The 21996-nt window shown below is 45.3% G+C and overlaps 1 protein-coding gene across 4 annotated transcripts in view; it reads left to right on the forward strand.

Moving 5' to 3' along the window:
- The window catches only part of gse1 (Gse1 coiled-coil protein), a 192882-nt gene that overhangs the window by 58104 nt on the left and 112782 nt on the right, over positions 1-21996 (forward strand). For all 4 annotated transcript variants that reach the window (XM_037789400.1, XM_037789390.1, XM_037789417.1 and 1 more), the window contains one exon: positions 2991-3123. In XM_037789400.1, coding sequence (XP_037645328.1) covers positions 2991-3123 — 133 coding nt within the window. The remainder of the gene's footprint in view (positions 1-2990; positions 3124-21996) is intronic.

Genomic DNA, 21996 nt, shown 5'->3' on the forward strand with positions numbered 1-21996 from the left:
ACACGTTTGAAATAGGTTGGTGGCCCCTCACCTTCTACTACATAGCAAAGAAGGCGACCGACATTTTGAATGACGTTTTGAGTACATCTGGGTACCTAAGGTGCACTGCATTTTGACATACTGTATGCAAATTGAGACTCAGTTTTAAATTTAAAAAAAAGCAAAAAATATAGCTTTATTTTAGTTTTATTTAGTCCTGCTGTGGCATCAAAGAACTTAACTTTGGCTGGTGATCATGGCAAACATTACTTGTTAACATTGTCACTGTAAGAATGTTAGCATGCTGTTGTTAGCACAAGAACTGCCCTTTAAGCTCATAAGTAGCTAATGGTTGTGCCCACAGTAACTCAGTGTTATGTAACATGACATACTGTAAGTAATCATGCCCCTCCTTAATTATATGGGCATAGATGAGTCATTTGGGAGCAATGATAGCAACAGCTAAATGCGTACCATCAAATGTTGGCAGCCCAGCTTGTTCTTTAAGGCCAGTATGTTGAGTGTTACTTTCCACCATCTGTTTTTGTGGACGAGAGAAGCAACAATATCTCAGTGATTAGATTAGAAAGGCTCACGGCCCTGAACTGACAGAGCAGTTCAAACACTTAGTTTCCTCTCTAAATCCTATCTTTCACAGTTTGATATAAATAAATAAGACCTTCACATGTGCACTTTTACTAAAAGAAAAGAAGAAAAGACAGACAGCAAATAGGCTGAACGAGAGACAGAAAAGGTTAAGAAACCTGTAGTTTCTAGAGTAGAGGTAATCCCCAGGCTCAGACATGACTATTTACCTGCAAGTTTTTTTTTGTGCTTACACCTGACGTGTTAGGGATACAGGCACGCCTAGCGAATCTCACGAGGAACACAAGATAAGCAGGGAAACTCGACAAAGCAAAGAAGTGACTATACCCAGTCTCTAGTAACACACATACACAAATACACTCGCATGAGAATCCCAATACTTCAGTGGCATAGCCATTAGCGAGAGTGCGTGGGAGAGGTGGATCGTTAGCTTGAACAAAGGGTGAGTTTATTGTTAAGTGAGGTGTGTTTAAATGCTTTTTAACTGCTGGTGTGGCGGTGAGGCAGCTGTCTGGGCTTGAAGAGAGGGCAGGTGGGCAGGTCTGAGAGACTGAGAGGCAGTTGAAACAAACTTCCAACCCCAAAAATCCCCCTGACCAGCAGGTGGATTATAGGCCAACAGCAAAAACACTTTTTTTGTGTCATAGCTACTATTTACAGTCTGTAACTGTAGGAGGCAGCGTTGATGCACATTGATGCTCACTAACACCTGCATACACACTCAAAAATAAAAGCACTACTAACTACTTCCCCCCCCGGCTCCTCATGAGAAGTCATTAGGAATGTGTCTGTGTGTTTTATTTTTAGCAGTGTGTGTTTAGGAGGGGTTGTGGAGTCTCGTCAGTCTTCAGGGCCCTCCTATCTGCTCTGTCGCTCTGTGTCTCTGTCTCCAGCTGAGAGCTATGTATATTTCATCAGCCCAGGGTGCCTTTTTGTCTTAAGATGCGCTGCACCTCCCCTGCCTGTCTCTCTGCTGCTCGTCAATGGAGGGAGCCATCACAGCCTCTTTTAAACTCTCCCCCACTTTCTCTCTCTCTCTCTCTCTCTGTGTCTCCACACTGACAGCCACCCTCTGCTTCTCCCTCTGCTTTTCATGGTCAGCTTGTCTCGCTCCTGAAGGCTCATCCCTCTTTCCTCTTTCAGCTGTGGAGGGGAGCAGAGTGGAGCACATCCAAACAGACTTGGGCTGTCAGGAAAACTCTTTCTCTCCCTCTGTCTCTCTCCGTCTTTGATTCCGTCTGTCTGTCTGTCCTCTGTTTTGCGGCTCTGTCACTTCAGGGAAGGGACACTTCTTCACCCAGCGCTGCATCCCCTTTAGTTGTTGTCTTTTTATAGAAAGAAATCTGAGTGCTGTGACAGCAGCTAAAAATGGTTGCACCAATGATGGGCTACATCAGCAGTTAATTGCTATATTTGCACCATCAGTGTCTTTTTTATTGTTTCGGTTTTAGTATTATGTCAATATCGCTGTTACCCCCAAACATTTTTGTTCTTATACCTGTCTTATTCTATATAGCTTGTTTTTATTCTTTATTCTCTTGGATTTTTAGTGACTGCTTTTATTTAAATGTGTTTTTATAATGTGTTTATTTTGCACTTTGTCTCGATGCTTTTGATGTTTTATGTAAAGCGCTTTGAATTGCCTTGTTGCTGAAATGTGCTCTATAAATAAACTTGCCTTGCCTTCTGTAACATTATCACGGCACCCCTCAGTATCAACCCATTCTCACTCCCAACTCGTCAAATACAGCCGTTTCGTAAATGCCCCTCGGCATTGGAAACCGACGCAGTGAGGCACTCTTTAGCAACAGTATGTGACGAACAATTCCATTTGTGGGTCAAACAAACACAAGACTTTCAACCAGGAGGCCAGTGTTTATGTCCCGAGTGAAACTAAAAGTTGACTTATTTTGTCACGTCAGTCTTTAGTCACGTACCTCGTTGGCATCGTCAGTCCCGTGAGTCACCTGAGTTGCTAGTCAGTGAAGTTAACGTCACCCACGACCATTTCCTAACGCTAACTAAGTGGTTGTGTTGCCTAAACCTAACTTCCTGTGAAAACGGAACTTTATTTTGAAAGGACACTATGCATGTAACCAGCGTATATTGACACGCCGTCCCTGGTCCATCCAAAAGTAACACAAGAGGGGTACCCCGTGCGTCGGTCTCCGATGCCGAGGGGCACTGACCAAGCGGCGGTATTTGATGAGTTGGGAGTGAGAATGTGTTGTTAGTATACAGTATGTCTGTGTAGCAGAATCAGAATCTGTATCTAGTCAAGTGGACTTATATTGAAGTCACTCATTGATTCAATTTGAATTAATTAACTCCAGCTCTCTCTTAAATACGGACATTGAAGTCTTCCTTTGTTTCATGTATGTTAATCATGTCTTTGTATCTTTCAGACGTGTACTGTGATTGAGAGTGCGGCGGGAGCCAGTAAGGAGGTGGACTCGGGGCCTTCGCAGCCTGCAGGTGACCACACACCTTCTCACCCAGTGACCTCGGAGACAGAGAAACCCGACCGCCCACCTTCCAGTGAGTATAGCTCTTCCAAATACCAGATCACAGTCTGCAATGTTATGTTTTTAAGCGTTTCATTTTTTACTCTCCTCTGTCTTCATCCTTTTTTGTACTTCTGTTTTGTTGCTGTGGCTTCAAATAATGCTGTCTGGTTCACTTTAAAGTCCCGTTTATATGATGTGACTGCAGAGTTCATAGCATTTCACACCAGTGTGATCTTTGATAGATGTTAGTACACACCACTGCAATTAAATATCCCTGTGGCTATTCTCCAATCACAGCATTATCTGACACATTTGTTATGTTGTTTCACGTTGCATTTCTTGATCTCGTCACTCTGTGTGGCCACAACTGTGAGAGAGACGTTCACTCTGAAAATGCAGTAGTAAATGTGTTGGTTCATTCAACTACTAAGAATAAGCCATACCCTCTGAATGCACATCTCTTCACTTAGTGGGTATCTTATCTCTGCTTCCTTTTTCCTGTGTGAGGTGTCCTCCTGACCATGCTGTGTGGCAACACAGGAAGTGGTGAGACCCCTGGCGTGAATGAGATTAGGTCTGAGGCGGCTTTAACACTCATCGAAGAGTTAAAAAAAAATCTATTGAGTTCTTCTTTTTAGACATGTGCTGTCACGTCTAACATTTCACCCTCTTGTAACGCTTCAACCACACTTCCACCACCATTGTATTTTATCTATATACACCTAACATAGCGATAACCCCCACCCAAACTGGATTAACTCTTCATTTTCCATCTTTTGTCATTGCAACAGTCAACCTATACATGCTGCCGTGTGAGACCAGGAGGAGGTAATAATGATTTCCCTGCAGTTTGTTTTGCAAATGTGCAGGCGATCTGATCCCTCACCTCCTTTCAATGCATTGTTCAACAGCAACTGCTTTTAATTGTCAACCATGCAAACCCAACCTGCCCTCAAAGCATACACACAAAGACTCTCAATCCCTACATGTCAATCTACCCACACAAATGCACATGCTTACACACAGTGGGCTACCTCTGGGTCTGAGAAGTGAAGCCAATGCTGAAGTGCCTTAAACTTGCATTCTTTCTAACAGCCAGCAGGGGGCGACTTCTCTGGTTGCCGAAAAAAGTCTGATTGTGTAGAAGTCTATGAGAAAATGACCCTACTTCTCACTTGATTTATTACCTCAGTAAACATTGGAAACATGAGTTTATGGTCTCAATTGCTAGTTTCAAGTCTTCTTCAATACAGCATGATGTTCATTTAGTAAATTATGGTCCCATTTAGAGTCAAATAGACCATGAAGCAGGGGATGCTTTAGGGCGTGGTTACCTTGTGATTGACAGGTCGCTACCACGGTGTTGTACGGCTTGGGAGTTGCCCGTGTTTTCATCGTACAACTTTAACCCTTTCACAGTGTGTTTTCAGTTCATGAAAGTTAATTGTAACATTTTGGTCACCTAAAAATGTCTTATTCAGTGTTCGCTTGTACTTAGCTCCAGCCTCTCATGTTACTTCTGGTTGCAAAAGAACAAGATGGCGACAGACAAAATGCCAAACTCAAGGCTTCAAAATCCAATGGGTGACGTTATAGTGACTACGTCCACTTCTTATATACAGTCTGTGCTTTCACACCATATTTCACTCTTTTTTTCTGCTTTTTTTCATCTGATGTTAATCTGAGGTTCCACTTTGGGAACCACTGATCAGTTAGTTTCGTATTTCCACCAACCTCGACCCAGAGTAATGGATTATAGGTTTTACAGTCATTTCACTCCCATCTCCTTCATCGTATAGTATATGAATAAGCAATTTGTTGGGATGCTGGTGAAGGAAAGGATGATAGTGATAAAACGAGGCTGAGAGATGAGTTGGAGGAAGTCATGATGAAGCAGGGGCAGACACAAAAAATAAGTGACATGTGAGCGTGTATGTGTGCGAGTATGCCCCGAGGGAGGCCATCACTACAGTGGGTTTTGGAGCTCAGTGCGTTTATGTGGAAAGTGCTGCTGTCTCCTCTTATCAGTGTAGCTGGACTGCCTTTTCACTGGGTATCTATTCCATCTGATCCTCTCTTTTTTTTACACAAGCGTTTACACTTCTAAACACAGGAGTTTTGTAAATGAAGTTTCTTAACTCTCCACCCTCCCTTTTTTCACTTCCTCTCCTCCTCTTCTATCTTTCTCTTGCTCACCACTCCCTCCTGCTCACGCCACTCTCTCTCTCTTTTCTCTAAGGCTATTTCTGTTTAGCCGTGAGGGCCCCCCTGTCGTTTACAGAAACTCATCTCAAGCGCTCTTTCCGACTGAACCGACACACACACACACACACACACACACACACACACCCACACCGGCACATCAGCAACCACAACACACTCAAAGGCACCTGGTTAAACAGTCATGACAAACAGGGCCACACTGCACACCCACAGACGCACGTAAAACGCAGAAGAATGAGCGTTTCTCCCAGTGGTCTAGTGTGGCTTGAGAACAGGGTTTTCATGAGTTATTTAAGTGCCCTCCTTCATGCGTGTTGCGCTGCGGCTCGCACCGACATGACACGGCCCATTTCCTCTGCTCGGGCTAGGAACGTGACACAAGACACACTTGCGGTGTTCACACACACAGAGTAGAGGAGGTGCACAATCAGTCATGATCTTAAGACTGTTGGGTTTAAATCATTAAATGGGCCCCAACTTAACAGCTAGAGTGAAGCTAAAGGGTGAGGCTTCAGACACTTGATGTTACACAGTCCTGCTGTCCACTGCAGTCTGGGTTTTAATTGTGCTTGTGTGAATATTTAGTGGCTTAATGGTCACAGCTCTAATGTAAATATTTGCTTTGACCAAGTGGCATACAGAGAGGGAGGCAGTGTGCTCTCACATCGCATTGCGGTGTTAAAGAACGTCAGCATGTGAGTTAAGCTGGGGACACACCAACCCAACATCAGAGAACTAGCGGCGACAAAGGCCGCTTGTGGCGATTTTTTAAATTTGGCTGACAAGTTGCAGCCGAACACACCGCAAAGACTACAGCCGACGGCCAGTTAGCGCGTACGTTCTGCGCATGCAAGATGTAATAACTTTCCACACCAGCAGGTCGTGGTAGTCTGCATTCGTCATTCAAAAAGGGAAAACCGGAAGACCGAGGACTGCGGATATACACGCTGTTGTTATGATACGTACATGAAACAAAGCGGCGTTTCCTGACCATTTTCACATCACACTCACCACTTAGCTTCTTTCCAGATGGCCATGTCGCTGTGAAAATATCTGTGTATTTGAATGATCAAATGAGATGAAAATTAAAATGTGTCTTTTCCTGATTTCTGTCACTGACGGGCTCTGCCGCTGATTCAACATGCTGAATTGAAAAAAACCTCCAACACGGGCGGACTAGAGCCGGCGTTGCGGGACACACTGAAAAAACTGTACGACAGCTGACCGTCAGCTCGGTGTTTCGGGGCCTTTAATGAGATCTCCATATATATGGAGACAACAGATCCCCATTTCTCATTTCAAATGTCGAAACGTGTTGCGGCCCATCAAGAGCCCCTGCCTATCTGACAGGAAACATCTGGGCTGACCACAATGTGTTTCAGGCCCGTGGACCCGTGAACACATTTGCTGAATGCTTCACATACAGTACATCAGCAGTCACTCAGGCTCAAAACAACCACACAGTCAATACATCACTATTAGTGGTGGAGGAACAAGGTAAACCTCCCTGCTGTACTGTCGACATCTAATGGAGGGAGGGGCCCACAGGACTAATGTAAACGGCAGAATATATTTGTACCATTATGCTCTTCTTTGTCTGCACAGTTAAAGCATCTACCACTCTTGCCTCTTGTGTGAGTTTAGCCTTTTTCTACATTTAATGTCTTCCCTTCTGCTGCTTTATCACAGCCCTCTTGCTTCAATCTTGTCATACTGAGCAAATACATTTAGAGATATGTATGTTTATGTATGTGTGTACATAATGTGTGTGTGTCTTTGAATTACACGTTCTGATGATGTGATTGTCATGCGATAGGCTGTGAGTGTGTTTTGATTGCACAGCTGGACTTGGCAAGACTTGGCGGTCTTGAGCGCTTGGCTTCTGGCCAGTTCAATACAATTACAATTACCCACCGCGGGAGCATGGAGCACCACTGAAGATGGGCTGTGGGTGCTGGTTGGGGCACAGAGAGGGGGTAATTCACAGTATCTGGCAACCCGCCTTTGCTCGGGAGGAGGATCAATGTCTGAGCCGCTGCTTGCTTTAGCCGCCGCGGTTAACATTTCACATTAAGAGTCTTGCATGCAGCGGTGTGGTTCAATCCATAAACAGCCATGTTACAAGAGCACACACATTAAATGAGGAACAGTCTGTCCATGAGAGGGTGATTACAGCCGCCCCACCCTTGTGTCTCTTGTCCAGAGAACAGAGCAGCAGGTGGAGGGATGAGAGTAGCTGAGGGATGTCAGGAGCAGTGTGCTGGGGGGGGGGTGGGAAGGTATGGGGAGGATGGCGAGAGGAGGACAAGGACACTGAATGGAGAGACGACAGGGGATGTGTTTGGAGAGAGAGATCAGAGGGTGACAGAGGAGGCATGGAGAGGAATGCCACTGCTTGCCCCCCCCCCCCCCTCCGACTCCCTCTCTTTTCTTCTTTTCTTTTGTCCCCCTCAGTAGGGGTGACAGGAGGGTGGGCTAACTTCGAATGACAGTGACAAGCTTGCCACCGCTCCCATGAAGCACAGCAGATGGAAGTGTGTGTGTATGTGTGTGTGTACGTGCGATTAAAATGCCACCGGAGACCAGGGTATACCGAGTCTCTTGGCAGCGCCACGCTTGGCAGAGCGCCACCTCACTGCCCTCTTTTTCCAGCCCAGCAGAGTGGGCGTTGAGGTGTGTGTGTGTTAAGTGAGGGGAGGCAGTCTCAACAAACAAATATTAATTCACAGTGTTCCCATTGTCTGTTCCATTATATCCTTTCTTCAGGGGGCAAGCGAGCTGGATGGCCTGTGTGGCTGTTTGTTCATCCATCTATTTGAGTAATTCAGTAATGAAATGATCACAGGATCTTTTGAGAAACAGAGCTCTGTTCTGCAGTGTGGCGCCAGTCCTGGCGGGCATGGGGGGAATTAGTCAGGAGACAGTGGGTTTGGCGCTGTGCCTCGGTTATTAGCCACTCACAGGGTGGGCACGGGGTTGTGCCCCGACTCAATCACTCACTGTGTTTGCGTGTGTGTGCTTAATGTGTTTGTTTCTGTGCGTGTGTGTTTGTGCGCATTCGAGTCAGGATTCTCTTCTGGTCACACTGACCTTATTGTGCAATCACTTCTGGTTGATTTGTACCCTTTCCAACACATTCCTCTCTCCGAAAGGCTGAGAAACAGGCCGTTAACCCCCTCTCCCCCCCTCTCGCTCACTCTCTCTCGTCTTCCCTCCGGATGGGTTTGATTTAGTGACTGTGGTTTTCCATCCAGAGCCTGGGAGCCAGAAAGAGTAGACTTAGGGAGAGACCTATGGATTCACAGCCAGCGGAGCACGTCATTACTTGGCCATAGCTCATCAGCAGATACATCAGCAGGCTGGGGCGCTAATAGATGCGAGCTGTCGCCGTTCGGGAAGTAATAAACCTCTCTTCATTTCATCCCCTTAATTATTTCCTTCTCACGCGTTGCATGAATTGCACTAAATGATGACAGCAAAGAGCATCTGAGAGTGTGTTGTGTTATTCAAAGGCTGAATATTTGCCTGCATTATACAGCATATATAATATAACACTCAACTTTGTGCCATGTGAACCAAAGAATTCCTCTTTTTGGGTTCAGGAGAAGTTGTATTCAGGCCCTTAGTGAGGCCACCCGATGTGAGGTTAATGCTCAGTGTAGAGCGGCGAGGTCAGGTTACAGACGTTTCAGCAGTAGCCCTGAAAAAGATGACCACTTAGTGAGAGCCCTCCAGACTGACCTTTGACCTCACAAAGGAAACAGGTGTTCAGGCAGGATTAAGCCTGACTGCCTGCACACTCAGAGCCGGTAGCAGGCTGTATTGTGCATCTGTTTCTTTTTATTTACAGCAGATTGAAATAAGAAAACCTTACAATATAATACGGCAACACAACAAACCATAGAGGTGAGATCAATCCATATTTGAGTGAAAGTGTATTATACATTTCTGAATGAAATAAGGGGTTTTATTATTTATTTAACAGCTGAGCAATATCTCATTCATTCCTTTTCTTTTGTTTTTCCTCATGTCTTTTTCTTTATATCTCCTTTTCTCTCCCTCCCTCACTGCCACCCCATGACTTCAATCATCCCTTCCTCCCACCCAGCCTCCCCGTCTCCACCACCTCCACCCTTTTCTCCCTCCTTCCCTTCTCCCCGTCGATCCCTCTCTCCTTCCCTCTCTCTCAAACTGTCCTCCACTGTCAGGCGACTTGGCTGAGGCTAAGTGCTTTTTGCTGTCTCGCTGCAGGTGGGACTGTAATAAAGCTTGTCAGTGGGAGGCATGGGTCGCACTGTCACATGCTCTTTGCCTCCCCTCTGTTAACTCCCTCCTCCATCTCCTTCCAACCATCCCCCCATCCCTGCCACCACCACCACCACTACTCTCCTCTGCTTTTATTTCTCCTCTCTCATTTGTCTGCCTTTTCTTCCCCATTTCGTCTTGCTCTTACCCGAAACTGTGCTCCTTGACTTGTCTCTCATCTCTCTCTCTCTCTCTCTGGTTTCCTTGCCAACGGCACTTTCAGGAACATGATGAAGAAGAGCAGCAACAGGAGACACCCCTCTCAACATAACAACCACACACACACACACACACACACACACACACACACACACACACACACACACAATCCATGTAAATGACTCCAGGTGAGGTTGTATTGTTTGCCCAGCTGCTCCTGCTAACCAGCCTCTCCTGTTCCATAGTAAACCAGCAGGCTGCTGCATGGAAATCAGCTTCCTCTACACAAAACAGTTCTCTGTTCCCCCTTGTCTTTTTATGTTTGCGGACAGCGTATGTTTGTGTAGACGTGTGTGCTTGTTACTGCACATTACACTCAAAGGGCATCTAAAGGTTGGAGCTGGTACACTATTTGCATGCATGTTTTTCAGGCTCATTTAAACCCATTTCTTATTCCGGTGTGTGTGTGTGTGTGTGTGTGTGTGTGTGTGTGTGCGTGCGTGTGTGTGTGTGTGTGTGTGTGTGTGCAGCTTCTAATTGAAATGGCTTATACACAGTATCTTACTTGTTCTAGCCACAGGATGGCAATACTGAGCCCCTTCTTTAAAGGAATCCTTCTTTACCTCCTACAGGCCACTGTTCATTCACACATACACACACACACACACGCACGCACACACACACACACACACACACACACACACACACACACACAGCCCTCTTTAGTCTGAGTTAGCCCAGGCTTGTATAAGGTGACGGAGTGCGGTGAATAATTTAGTCGTGGCCATGTTAATGGCTGACAGCTAACATGGCCTCTCTACTCTGCTGTTGGCCCATTACTAGCACATTCTGTTTCACTCTCACTCTTTCTTTGTCGCTCTATTGTCTTCTCTTTTTTACATTTTACATTCATGGTGTTCTAGTGACAATGTGGAGATGTCACTTTTTTCTAATCAGGGTTGTATTAAGAACAAATTAAATGATAACTTTGGTATTTTTATCAACCTGGACCCTATTTCCCATCTTTATGTGTCTAAGTGACAATAACGGGGACAATAATTTCTGAAATTGGTCCAGTATTGAGGGATAGTGCTGTAATCGCAGCCGCTAAACAGGCTGTAATGTAATCATTTGGGCCAACCTGGCACTGTCATTTACGTCCACTAAAAGTGCTTGTTTTTGCTACTGACAGACTCTGATTGTTTTATAATAATATAATATATAATAGATAATAAAATGTTTTCTTACCTTTTAACTTTTTCCGGTCTGTTTGTTATTGTGTGTCTCGCTTGAAGATGCCTCGTTGTGAAATGACGCGTCGCCTCCACATTGTCAAAATCAGCTAAATATTCAGCCATGACATTGAAAATCATTTAGATAACACTCAGCTACGCTTTCTGTACTCCAACACAACAAACTCTGACAACACCGGTGCCCCGTGGCACTCCTCTCTCCACTCTCACTCACGTTTCCACCATTGTCTTCCGGCAACAAGTCACATGACACAATGACAGAAAGGTAAGAAAAACATTTCATTTCTCTGTAGGGTCCTTTCCATAATGTTGTCAGACACTTATAATAACAAGCTGAAAAGTGCTTGTGTTTGCCATCTGTCAGTGGCAAACACAAGCACTTTTAGTTAGGGATGCACCGTCACTGGATCACATATCGGGCCGATATTGACTCAAATAGTTGGATCGGATAACAGTGGCAATCGGGCCGATCTATTAAATTCAATTCTATACGTATATACTATATACATTATATACTGGAATTTCAATTCCTGTTTAAGTTTCAACCAATTTGTTGCTGCATTAAAGCGGTTACACTTGAATTGTAATTCCTGTTAATTTTGAAGATTGTTTTACCAAGTTGCTGGTGTACAATTTATTATTTTAATATTTAATAACAATTCACTGAATTTATGTTATGTTATTTATGTATTTATTTGTAACATTTTGTTTTACAAAGTTAAGAAAGCAATGTTTAAGTCAAACCTGGTGTTGCCTTACACACAAAAGAATGCTCGCAGTCACTTCCACACAGTGAGGCATACAGCTTATTAATTATACATTGGAATCAGATTGGTACTCTGTATCGGTCAATACCTAAAGCCCAGGTATCGCTATCGGTATTGAGACTGAAAAAGTCAGAGCGCGTATCCCTACTTTTAGTGAACGTAAAATTACGGTACCAGGTTGCCCCAAATGATTACATTACAGTTTGTTTAGCAGCTTCAGCGCTCTCCCTCAATACTGGACCAATTTCATAGTCCAGTATTTTTTAGTTTCAAGTGTTGTCCCCATTAGTCACTTAGACACAAAAACATGGGAAAATAGGGTCCAGGTTGAAAAATACCAAAATATCATATAAGGAAATCTGAGCACTTGTCTTAGAATTGTTTCTAATAGAAATCTAAAATTGATTACAGTAAATATTGTTTTATAAATGTATCATTATCTAACCACCATTTTCTGGTGGTTGAACATTTATGAAAACATTAATAACATTAAGGAATATTCACTTTCACTTCTTTTCTGTCCTTATTAACATTTTCCTTGAACCACCTTGGTGCACAAATATTACATTTTTAAAGACGCAGTAATGTACATTGACTTATTCTGTTCAATAGCTTCTTTCTAAGCTATTTAAAATTCCCTGTGTGATCAGCCACTACATAGCATAAACAAATTCCAATAACATGACAGAAATATTTCTTAAAATTGCATCTTTTAGCGTCCCTGACCTTATTATTTCTTCTTCCTGGTACCAACCATCACCTAAAGCAAAATAATTATACAGATCTTTTTATTTTGCAAGATGAAGTATGAGGATTTTGTCTTGTATGCCAAGTGCAACACAAACTTTTTTTGGTTGGCAAAATGCAGGAACTGTTAGTTAACATTTACTCTTCTAGATGTATTTACAATGGCAAGACGTTACTTGGTTCTTCATAAAGTCTTCAACAATATAAAATTTGACAGGTAATTGTTAGTTAGAATCACTGAGCACTGTTACTGTAAATTCTGTGACATTTTTATCTCTCTAGCTCATCTTCATTTTACTATATTTTCCTGTTCTCGTATATTTTACTTCCTCTGTGGTCCCCCTTTTCTGTTTTTCACCTCATTGTCTCATTCCCCATCCTTCTGTCCTCATTCTCTACATAAACTGTTGAGCAGATCACAGGAAACACGTGTGCATGTGTGAGTGTGTAAGTGTATATGTGTCTGTCTCGGCCCAGTCAAGCACTATTAATGTTATGATTGCCCCACTGGGCTTCAGCTCTCCGTGTGTGTGTGACGTAGGTGAGGAATATTATGACCCCAACACTAATGCAATCACATACACTAAACACATTACAGCTCCCTCCCTCTCCGTCTCTCTCCCTTCACTTCTCTCGATATCTATCCACGCGTGACGACGTTACATGTGGTGTACGTGGTTTTCAGCTTGTACAGCCTCTGTGTGTTTTCGTAGGCCCTGCCTCGCTCCATTTTTCTTTCTGATACGATCAGCATGACTGTGTTTGGGGCAGTTGGAGCCGTGGAGCCTGGCGTGGCAGGCTGCAGCAGCAGCAAGGTCTGGCCAGGCTCAGGCGGGCTCAGGGGGGATTGGGAGTGACGTGTCCGGGGTGAGACACCCCATAGTCGGGACTCCCCACCAGCCTCTCTGGCTCCAGCCTGGCTGACAGAGTCCAGCTGGGCGTGGAGAGGAGGTGCTCCATCCATCTCCTGGCTTCCTCTCTTCTCTTGAGCATCTGTCTGTCACATCAAAGGGCTCAGCTCGCCATTTCTGCATTCCTGCCTTACCGCCGCTGTTCTCACCTATTCTTATTAGCTACATTTCATCTATTCTCTTTGTCACACCTCTTCTTTTTTCCGTCTCTCCACTGCATATCACACATATACTTTTCCTCCTCCTCCTCCTCCATCTCTCCATCTCACACAAACACATCCAGAACCCTTGAAGTGGGGTCATGATTGAGGCGTGCCGTTAATTAGCCGGCAGTGGTTGTTGTAGCAAAGCGATGGTAGGGTGTAATTAATTAGGTGGCATGTGCACAGTGGGAGAAAAAGAGGGAGAGGAGAGATGGAGTGAGAGAGAAATGCCGGCTATCAGTCCTCCTTTTATCCTCTGAGCTCAGATGAGTTCCCCTAATGAGAAAAAATGAGATGCTCCCAACCAGGGAAGAAAGCATTTTGTCCTTTACATGTTCTCTCTGCCTCTCCTCTGCTTGTCGTTCTGTCACTGCCTTGTTCTCTTTTCATCTGCCTATCACATCCGTGCTATTGCTAGTGGGGTGCCAGTGAGTTGGAGTCACCAGCCATAGATCTCCCACTGTACAACGAACACAGCCTCTGGGACACGTCCAGACACACTCATACAGTGCTGACGGCTATATGGCATATACTGTACTGCAAGTGCTTGCATTTCTGTGCATTTCTGTGTGTTTACCCTGCCGTAATGGCTGCTGCTCTATTGTATGTGTGCTGTAGTTGTGGTGGTGGGAAACGAGGGAGGAAGAGAGATGATAGATGGAGAGATCTCTAAAAGGCACAGAAAATGTGGGAGGGAGGCAAGAGGTGCGCAAACACTCAGAGCTCCATTGATCCTCTCCTCAGTTCAACACTGACTCCTTGACCTCATTCAGAAGCACCTCAGCGTGTGGATGTGTGTGTCAACAACCGTGTAGCTGCGTGTGTGTGTGTGTGTGTGTGTGTGTGTGTGTGTGTGTGTGTGTGTGTGTGTGTGTGTGTATGTGTCAAAGGCCTAACCATAGTGCGATGTATCTGTTTACAATAACTGCAGAGAATCTCAACCTGTACCCTATAGCGGCATCATGAATATTTAGACGCACACACCCTCGCACCACACACTTCCTGCTTAACATTTCATTTATCTTGGGAGACACCGAAATGCATACAGTACACCTTTAACATACAACGACACACACACACACACTCCTCCCCTTCTTAGTGTAAACTGATAGTTTAATGGTTGCCTGGCCTGTCCTGTCCTGTGTGACTGAACTGTCCTAGGTGACAGGTTTATGGACACTTTGTCAATGTCAGTGGAGACGGACAGCTATTTACAGCCCGGCGTTAAACACGGTGTACACTGGCTGTTAGCATAAATCCCCCGGTAGGATCGACCAGTGGATAATACACATTGTCGACCGCGTAAATTGGCAAATAAACACACACTGTATACAGCAGGTGATCACTCGGTCAACCACCCAGTCCTTTTTAACCTTCTTAATACTACCGACATACCTCACACGCAAACGTCATGCACACGCTGTAGATCTGTATCTCCGTTATTTACGGCCCCCTGCCATCACGTTAACAACCAACACTCGCTTTTCCTCCCCTCCGTCTCTCTCTCCCCCCCGCCTTCCCCTCTGTCTCTCGTCCCCTTCAACTATCATTTACCTTTACGAGGTGTCCTAAAAGAAGCCTGAGGTGTGCGCCCCCTCCCTCGTCCCCTTTAAGTCGGAAATATTGATATCCTCCATAAATTAGGCGTTCCTCTCTCACTGTTAGCGAGGAGAAATTGATGACAGAAGGGTGTGACAGGAGGAGAGTGGAGCTGGCAGGGAGTCACAGGAGTTTGCCTGCGTCTGCATCGGAGTCTGTGTTTGTGTGAGGCCTGAAGTGTGCGCTGCATACAAACAGACTTATTAAGAGAAAGAGAGGAGTTGGTTTGGCGAGGAGGCGGCAGGTTAAGCGAAGGAGAGGGCCGCTAATCGAGAAAAAACTGACACAGAGAAACCGAGATGTGGACAGATAAGGAGGAGGAGGAGGAGGGAGGCAGATCTGTTTCTTTCTTTACGAGCTTTTCCTCTGTGTATGATACTGTTGCTATAAACAAGAGGTCAGCTGAAGAGTGGCTGTTTATAAGGTCCATCTCTCAGAGTGAGCATATCAAAAAGCCTATGAAATCCTGATCAGCCTGCTGTGGTTTTGTGTGTCTTCTCTGTGTGTATCTGTGTGGTTGTGTTATCCATCAGAAACCATTAGCAACCATCTGTCTCACTATCTAACAGGAGAAAAGAGAGCGTACTCCTCTTTGCGTTGTGTATCATGCTGTATGAGTTCGCTTGTAGGTAATGCCTGTGACTACGTCTATGTGCGCTTGTGTGTACGTTTGCAGCAGAAGGTTCAGTGCGACCTGTATCTGCTGGTGAGACGTAACAAAAACATGCTGTTCTTACTATCACAGAAACACACCTGGTCATCGTTCACCAGAGAGCTTATGCTTACATCGCTCTGTGTTTTTGTGCAAACTGCATTAGCATACAGTGGGTGAGATTAGAGTAATCTCACATGAAGAGATACGAATTCACCTTCACCACGTGGTTGGTCCAAGGTTGAGTCATGCTAACTTGCTCAGCACACTGAATTTTGTTTCTTCAGATGTGGTTAAATGGTGTGATTAGTAAACTTGTTTACTGTGTGGGTTTTCTTTTTTGTATACTTCTTGTCTGTGTGTTTGTGTGTGTTTGTGCGCCCTGACTGCTGGTTTTTCTATTCCACTGGGGATAAAGAAAAGGTTTGTTTGATTAATTAATTCTGTTAGACATGAATGTAAATGATCAAAGGAGCACATTTGCATTTTGCGTTTAATTATTCATGAGCCGCGATTGCTCATGAATTAGGACACCTGTGAGGGCTTTCTCCTCTCAAGCTCAGACACTCACTCATGCACATATGCACACACACACACACACACTAGCCCATCCTGGGATGTGACCCGTGGTGTGTTTGACCAGACCTGCTCGTCACCCCTGTCTGTGTGCGCCGCTGTGCACAGGGATGCAGGTCACTGCAGGTTCATGTTGGTATTATTAGGTTATGTTGCCGCTCTGGCTCGGGTTCAAACGTTCTGATTAGGTTACGGCGTAGCGCTAAAGCTCAGACTGTCACCCTGACTGTATGATTCATCTCCATGGAGACAAGAGAAAAGCTCTGATCTAATTACCCATACCGCTGCCATCTCAGACTTGAGGAGAGGGCTCGGTGGCGGAATAAGGCGAGAGGAGCAAGCGAGGAAGAGGCAAGGGGCGGCACATAGATATTGTAAAAAGAGGGATAACAGTGGAGGAGGAAGAAAATATCAAGTGCAAAGAAAGGAGCATGAGCTGATGCCAACAATAGAGAGCCTGATAAAAGCAGGTATTATTTGTCTTCTTTCTTCCTCCCCTTCCTCATCTCTCCCCTCATCATCAGCAGCATCCAACTGCTGCACAAATGGGCCCTTGTTGCCATGGATATGAGCAATGGTTCTCCCGTTCTGCTCGATGGGGCTCAGTGATAAATGGCGGGATGTGGAGGAAGTTAATAATTTATCCCGGGGAGGGAGCGACCGTTCTGGGGAGCGTTACCTAGCATAATGGGTTAAGTGCAGCGATTGCTGCGTGCCGAGCAATAGACTCACAGGAGGTGATGTATAAAAAATGAATAAAGGCTGAGTGGAGCCTGCTGGGAAGGAATTGTCAAGGGATTGTGTGTGTGTGCGGGGCGGGCGGGGGGGTTGGTGTTGTGTTTTGGGAAGAAGGCTTTGTCATTTCTTGAAGTTATAGGATTGTCAGGTAAAGAACAGTAGAGACTTAATCGAGCTTCCTCCAGGCTTTTCGGTAAAGATCTCCTCCCACTCTACTTTTACTAGAAATGAAAAACAGCTCAATATGCTTTGGGCTTTGAAGTGTGACAGCAGCAGTGACAGATGAAGCCGCTGCAGAACAGGGGTGCAGGCCTTAACAGTGTACACTGTGCTGTCATTATCAATGACTCATTGACACGTATTTATACATAAAGAGAAATACATTCTGTTCCTCATTATCCCACATTACGTGTTTATTCTAATGCAACATTTGTCATTTTCCCTAGAAGAGCCTATGAGACATTGTGTGATTATGTGAGGGGAGAGGAAGAGTACAAGAGTGAGAAAGGGCACATGGGGTAGGCCCACACCTCCTAGAGCATTAACACAGCACCTGCTTCACGTCTTCTTAGCAATTTATGAGGTGCTACACTCTTAACACTGCCTCCCTTCCCCGTCCCTCCATCTTACACTCCCCTCCCTCTTTTAGCCCAGATATCTCTCACATCTTTCAGTTCAAGGCTGATGGTGTGTGCCCGGGTTTATGCAGGGGTCACCGTATTGTGTTAATCCCAGAGAACATATCAGATCAGCTTGATTTCATTATTGTCCCGATGCCCCATATGCAGGGGCTCAGAGCTACTTAGAATGATCCTCTCCTAGTGACGGGAGAAGAGAAGCTGTAGTCTGTTATCTGCGATGGAGCCGAAGTTTATTGTGTTGGACACTCTGCTGCGTTCCTGGAGTGGATTTGAAGCATAACAAGCTTGTGTTAAAACATAGCAGAGACTTGCATCTTTTCCCTCGCATCGCCTCCCACTGATTATTTGATGGGTTTTTCAACGCTCACGTCTGGTTTTCGAGGAGTCTAGTTTGAGTCTATTCTCCTTAGATGCGCGTGTGGGAGTGCACGCGTTGTCGCATGTGTGTGCCCCAGTGGAAAATATGACTTGTGGTTTTCTTTTCATTTCTTCTCCATTTTGTTTTGAGTGTCTGTGTTTTCCAGGAGCCTTTTTTTCTCTGCCTCCTTGTGGCTGATAAGTGATGCAGATAGCTGTGATGGATAATACAGCCTGACACACACACACACATTTTAAAACCTCTCTAAAACAGTTATGGATAATGTGTGTATGTGTGTGCTTTATTCTCCTGAACATAGAGAGTGTTTTCAGTGAGCTGTTATGTGGATTCACAAAAAACAGAAGGCCCAGCAGTGACGACAGACATCTGAAGGAGGGAGGGAGAGGATGGACAGGAAAAAGGAAGATAGGAGGGAAAGAAAGAGGCTGTGATTATTCTCTGCAGGTGGAATAAAATCACACCGCCCGGAGTTCAGTAATCACCATGTTCAAGTAAACATCAGAAAGAAAAGGAAGAAACATGTTGAATTGTAATTGTCGTGCTGTTTGTTTGTTTTTTAATAATACGGTTGTTTGTAGTTTTTTGCAGCGCTTTTCACTCAGAAATGACAGCTGTGTGTCACAGAGGTACAATACAAGTAGGGCTAAAGACAGAGCAGCCATTAGCAGACATGTTAAAACAAGAAGCTGCTGCTCTTTCTTCCTCTTTGCTCTCCTGTTGTCCACTTACTCATGTCTTTATCTGTTTTATGAGCTCTCATTGTCACCGCCACACAGTGGGGTTAGACAGATGCAACGAGGAGGTGTGACAGGGTCACCCGCATACCGTATGACACGCAAAAATTACCCACATTTAAAAACACGCACACACTCCTCCTGACACCCCCATTCACACAGCCCTGATGTCAGAGCCCTGCAGGCACACAACTTTTGTGACTGACAGCTTCATCAAACCCCCACCCTGTTGTACACACATGTGGACACATACATGCACACTGATAACCCCCCACACACACACACACATAGACACGCACACACACACATACACATGTACAGACTCATGGCCCCCCCAGGTTGCCTTTGTTCCCAGCATCTGTTTCCCTCGGTGATTAATTGCAATTAGCGAGAGGTTTGAAGGCCTGTGGAAGAACACAGCAAGAGGAAAAACATCAAGATTAATGAGGGGAGGCATTCATCAGAGAGAGAGAGAGGACAGAGAGAGAGGAAGGGTGGAAAGACAGGAGAGAGACGGGGGGATGGGAGGATAGAGGGATGACACGGTAAGAAGGGAGGGGCTGGGAGAGGAGGAGGAGGAGGAGGTGGAGAAGGGAAGGATGCTCAGATGTTAATGACGTAGGAGATGGGAAGAGCGGAGGAGCGTGACATAAAGCGAAAGAGGGAGAACAGCAGATAGAGAGAGGAAAGAGAGAAAGAGCGCCAGTTGTCAAAGCTCAGGCCACAGAGCAACACCACAGGGGACTGATTAAATATGGAAATTATAATTGCTAATTGACCTTTATTAATCAGAGCAGTACGGGGGGGGTGTATTGCATTTTTGTGTCTCTTTGCGTGCGCGATTGTGTATGTGTAAGCACGCCGAAACATGTGTGTATATGCGTGTACACTTGACTGTGTTTGTGTATGTGTGGCTGTTTGATCCCCTCATGCAGCTCTCTCTTGTCTCAAAGAGCTCTCTCATGTTTAAACACAGCATAATGGCAGAAGCAGCTAGAATAACACACACACACACGCACACACGCACACACGCACACACACACACACACACACGCACACACGCAAACTGGGTGGTAATGAGAGTGTGACTATATTATGGAGAGCTAAATAGGGTCACAGTGGAACCTCACTCTTTGGGCTGCCAGATGTGCAATCATGAATGCATGCATGCACTCTCATACACATGCATACAAGCAAGTCGTCTCATTTCTCTCCCTCGCTCTCCTTCTTTCTCTTCTTCTCTCCTCCCAACGCTTTGATGTCTTCATGCTTATTATTACATTTTAGGAAAACCCTGGCACCCTGTTTCATTCTGCATCTGAAGCCTGTAGACAAAATTTCTCTGCCTTAGACTCACACACACACTTACACTCTCACACACACGCGTACGGATGTCAGTCATGTAGCCAGATCACACAGATTTGATTAGAGACTCCCTAAATTCATTAGCCCAATGTGATTTCGCCAGCCGTCATTAGAGCCACATGTAAACTGGTCTGTAGTGGTTTGATTTGGTTTCTGCTTGTCGAATGCGTCAGATTCCTTCTCTGCGAGCTCTGCAGGTCTTAATCACTTTTAACCAGTCATTACCCGAGAGATCCATTAATCACAACTACTTCACTATTCAAGACATATTTTTCCACTTTTTCCAGTAAACACAGTCTTCCACTGTTAGCCACTGGGAGCAGTTGAAGTGAAGGGAAGTGTCTTCCCTTTCTTCTGTGTGTGCTTTTCTTTCACATTCAGGATTTTCACTGCTCTTCTGAGGATTCAAAGTGGCAACTGTCTGCGTATAGGTCTGCTGGTACTCCCTTTGAATCTGTATTGCGAGTTAGCTGTCTGCAGCTGTAAGGGCATCTGCTGAGGCCGAGTGTCATTTCTGATCCCCAAGAGACAGAGACGGGGCACTCCTCCCCTCTTAGCCCCGGCTCCTCTAATCCTGTTAGCTCAGCTCAGGATCAGACCGCCATGACTGGTCTTCTACCGCAACTACACTCTCACCCCCCTCGTCCTCAGGGGCCAGGGGGGCCCCGAGGCCTCAAAGGGACAATTGTTGCAGGGTCCAGAGGTGGCGGTGAGGGTGATGGGTCAGCCATCAGAGAGGAAAAGATAGGACACACATGCCTGGACACACACACACGCACACATTACACATTTAAAATATACTCACCTCCCCATCACTCACTTTCTCTCTCTCACACACACATTCACTCACTGTTGTTATCTGAGCATAGAGTCTGTTTCTTTCCCATTTCCTCTATTCATTCGATTTCTCACTGGACAGCAAAGAAGCTGGGCTGTCCTCACATCACTGCACACACACACACACACACACACACACACACACACACACACACTATACACTCAATACACAGTGGACTGGCTCAGCCCTTTTTCCTGCATTATTCCTCTTTTGTGTTGTTAGTGAGGAGCCCACCTCTCCTTAGGGAGAGGATTGGGTGTCTTAGGAGGGCAGCAGAGCCTATCAGCTTTGACTTTGACTGTTGCCAATTTCCTCACCATTAACCCAACACACAGTAGTGGAGCATAGATCAGTGTTATGCCTCATCTGTCCAGCAGAGGTCGCTTGGCACAGTGGAGCTCAGGGTTCCCTCCTTTTGTCATGACTGCTGACTTTACTGCTCATCTATGCAGGAATAATGGCTGAAATCAACCAGTGTACAATGTTAATGGCATTTGAATTAGAACACTTCAAAATTAATTAGGTAAGTAAAGTATGCAACAATCAAAATGTCACTGTTGATGAAGCTATGTTCCTGTAAGCAGTGGGGGGAATCGACAGACTGATTTGTTTGGTGTTATCAATCTGGGTTAGGCTCTGCTGGCTCTGGGCTTGTTTCATCTGTGCGTGTGTTTGTGCGCATATGTGCGTATGGCTTGCTTGTATGAGTGTTTGTGTGCGTGTGTGTGTTTACCGTTGGGTAGGGAGACAGTTTGATTGAGCTCTGCGCCGTAAAGCTGTCTGTTTGCCAGACGGTTTGTCTCCGAGCCAAGAC

The sequence above is a fragment of the Sebastes umbrosus genome, chromosome 2 (genome assembly GCF_015220745.1).
Source record: "Sebastes umbrosus isolate fSebUmb1 chromosome 2, fSebUmb1.pri, whole genome shotgun sequence".
NCBI lineage: Eukaryota > Metazoa > Chordata > Actinopteri > Perciformes > Sebastidae > Sebastes > Sebastes umbrosus.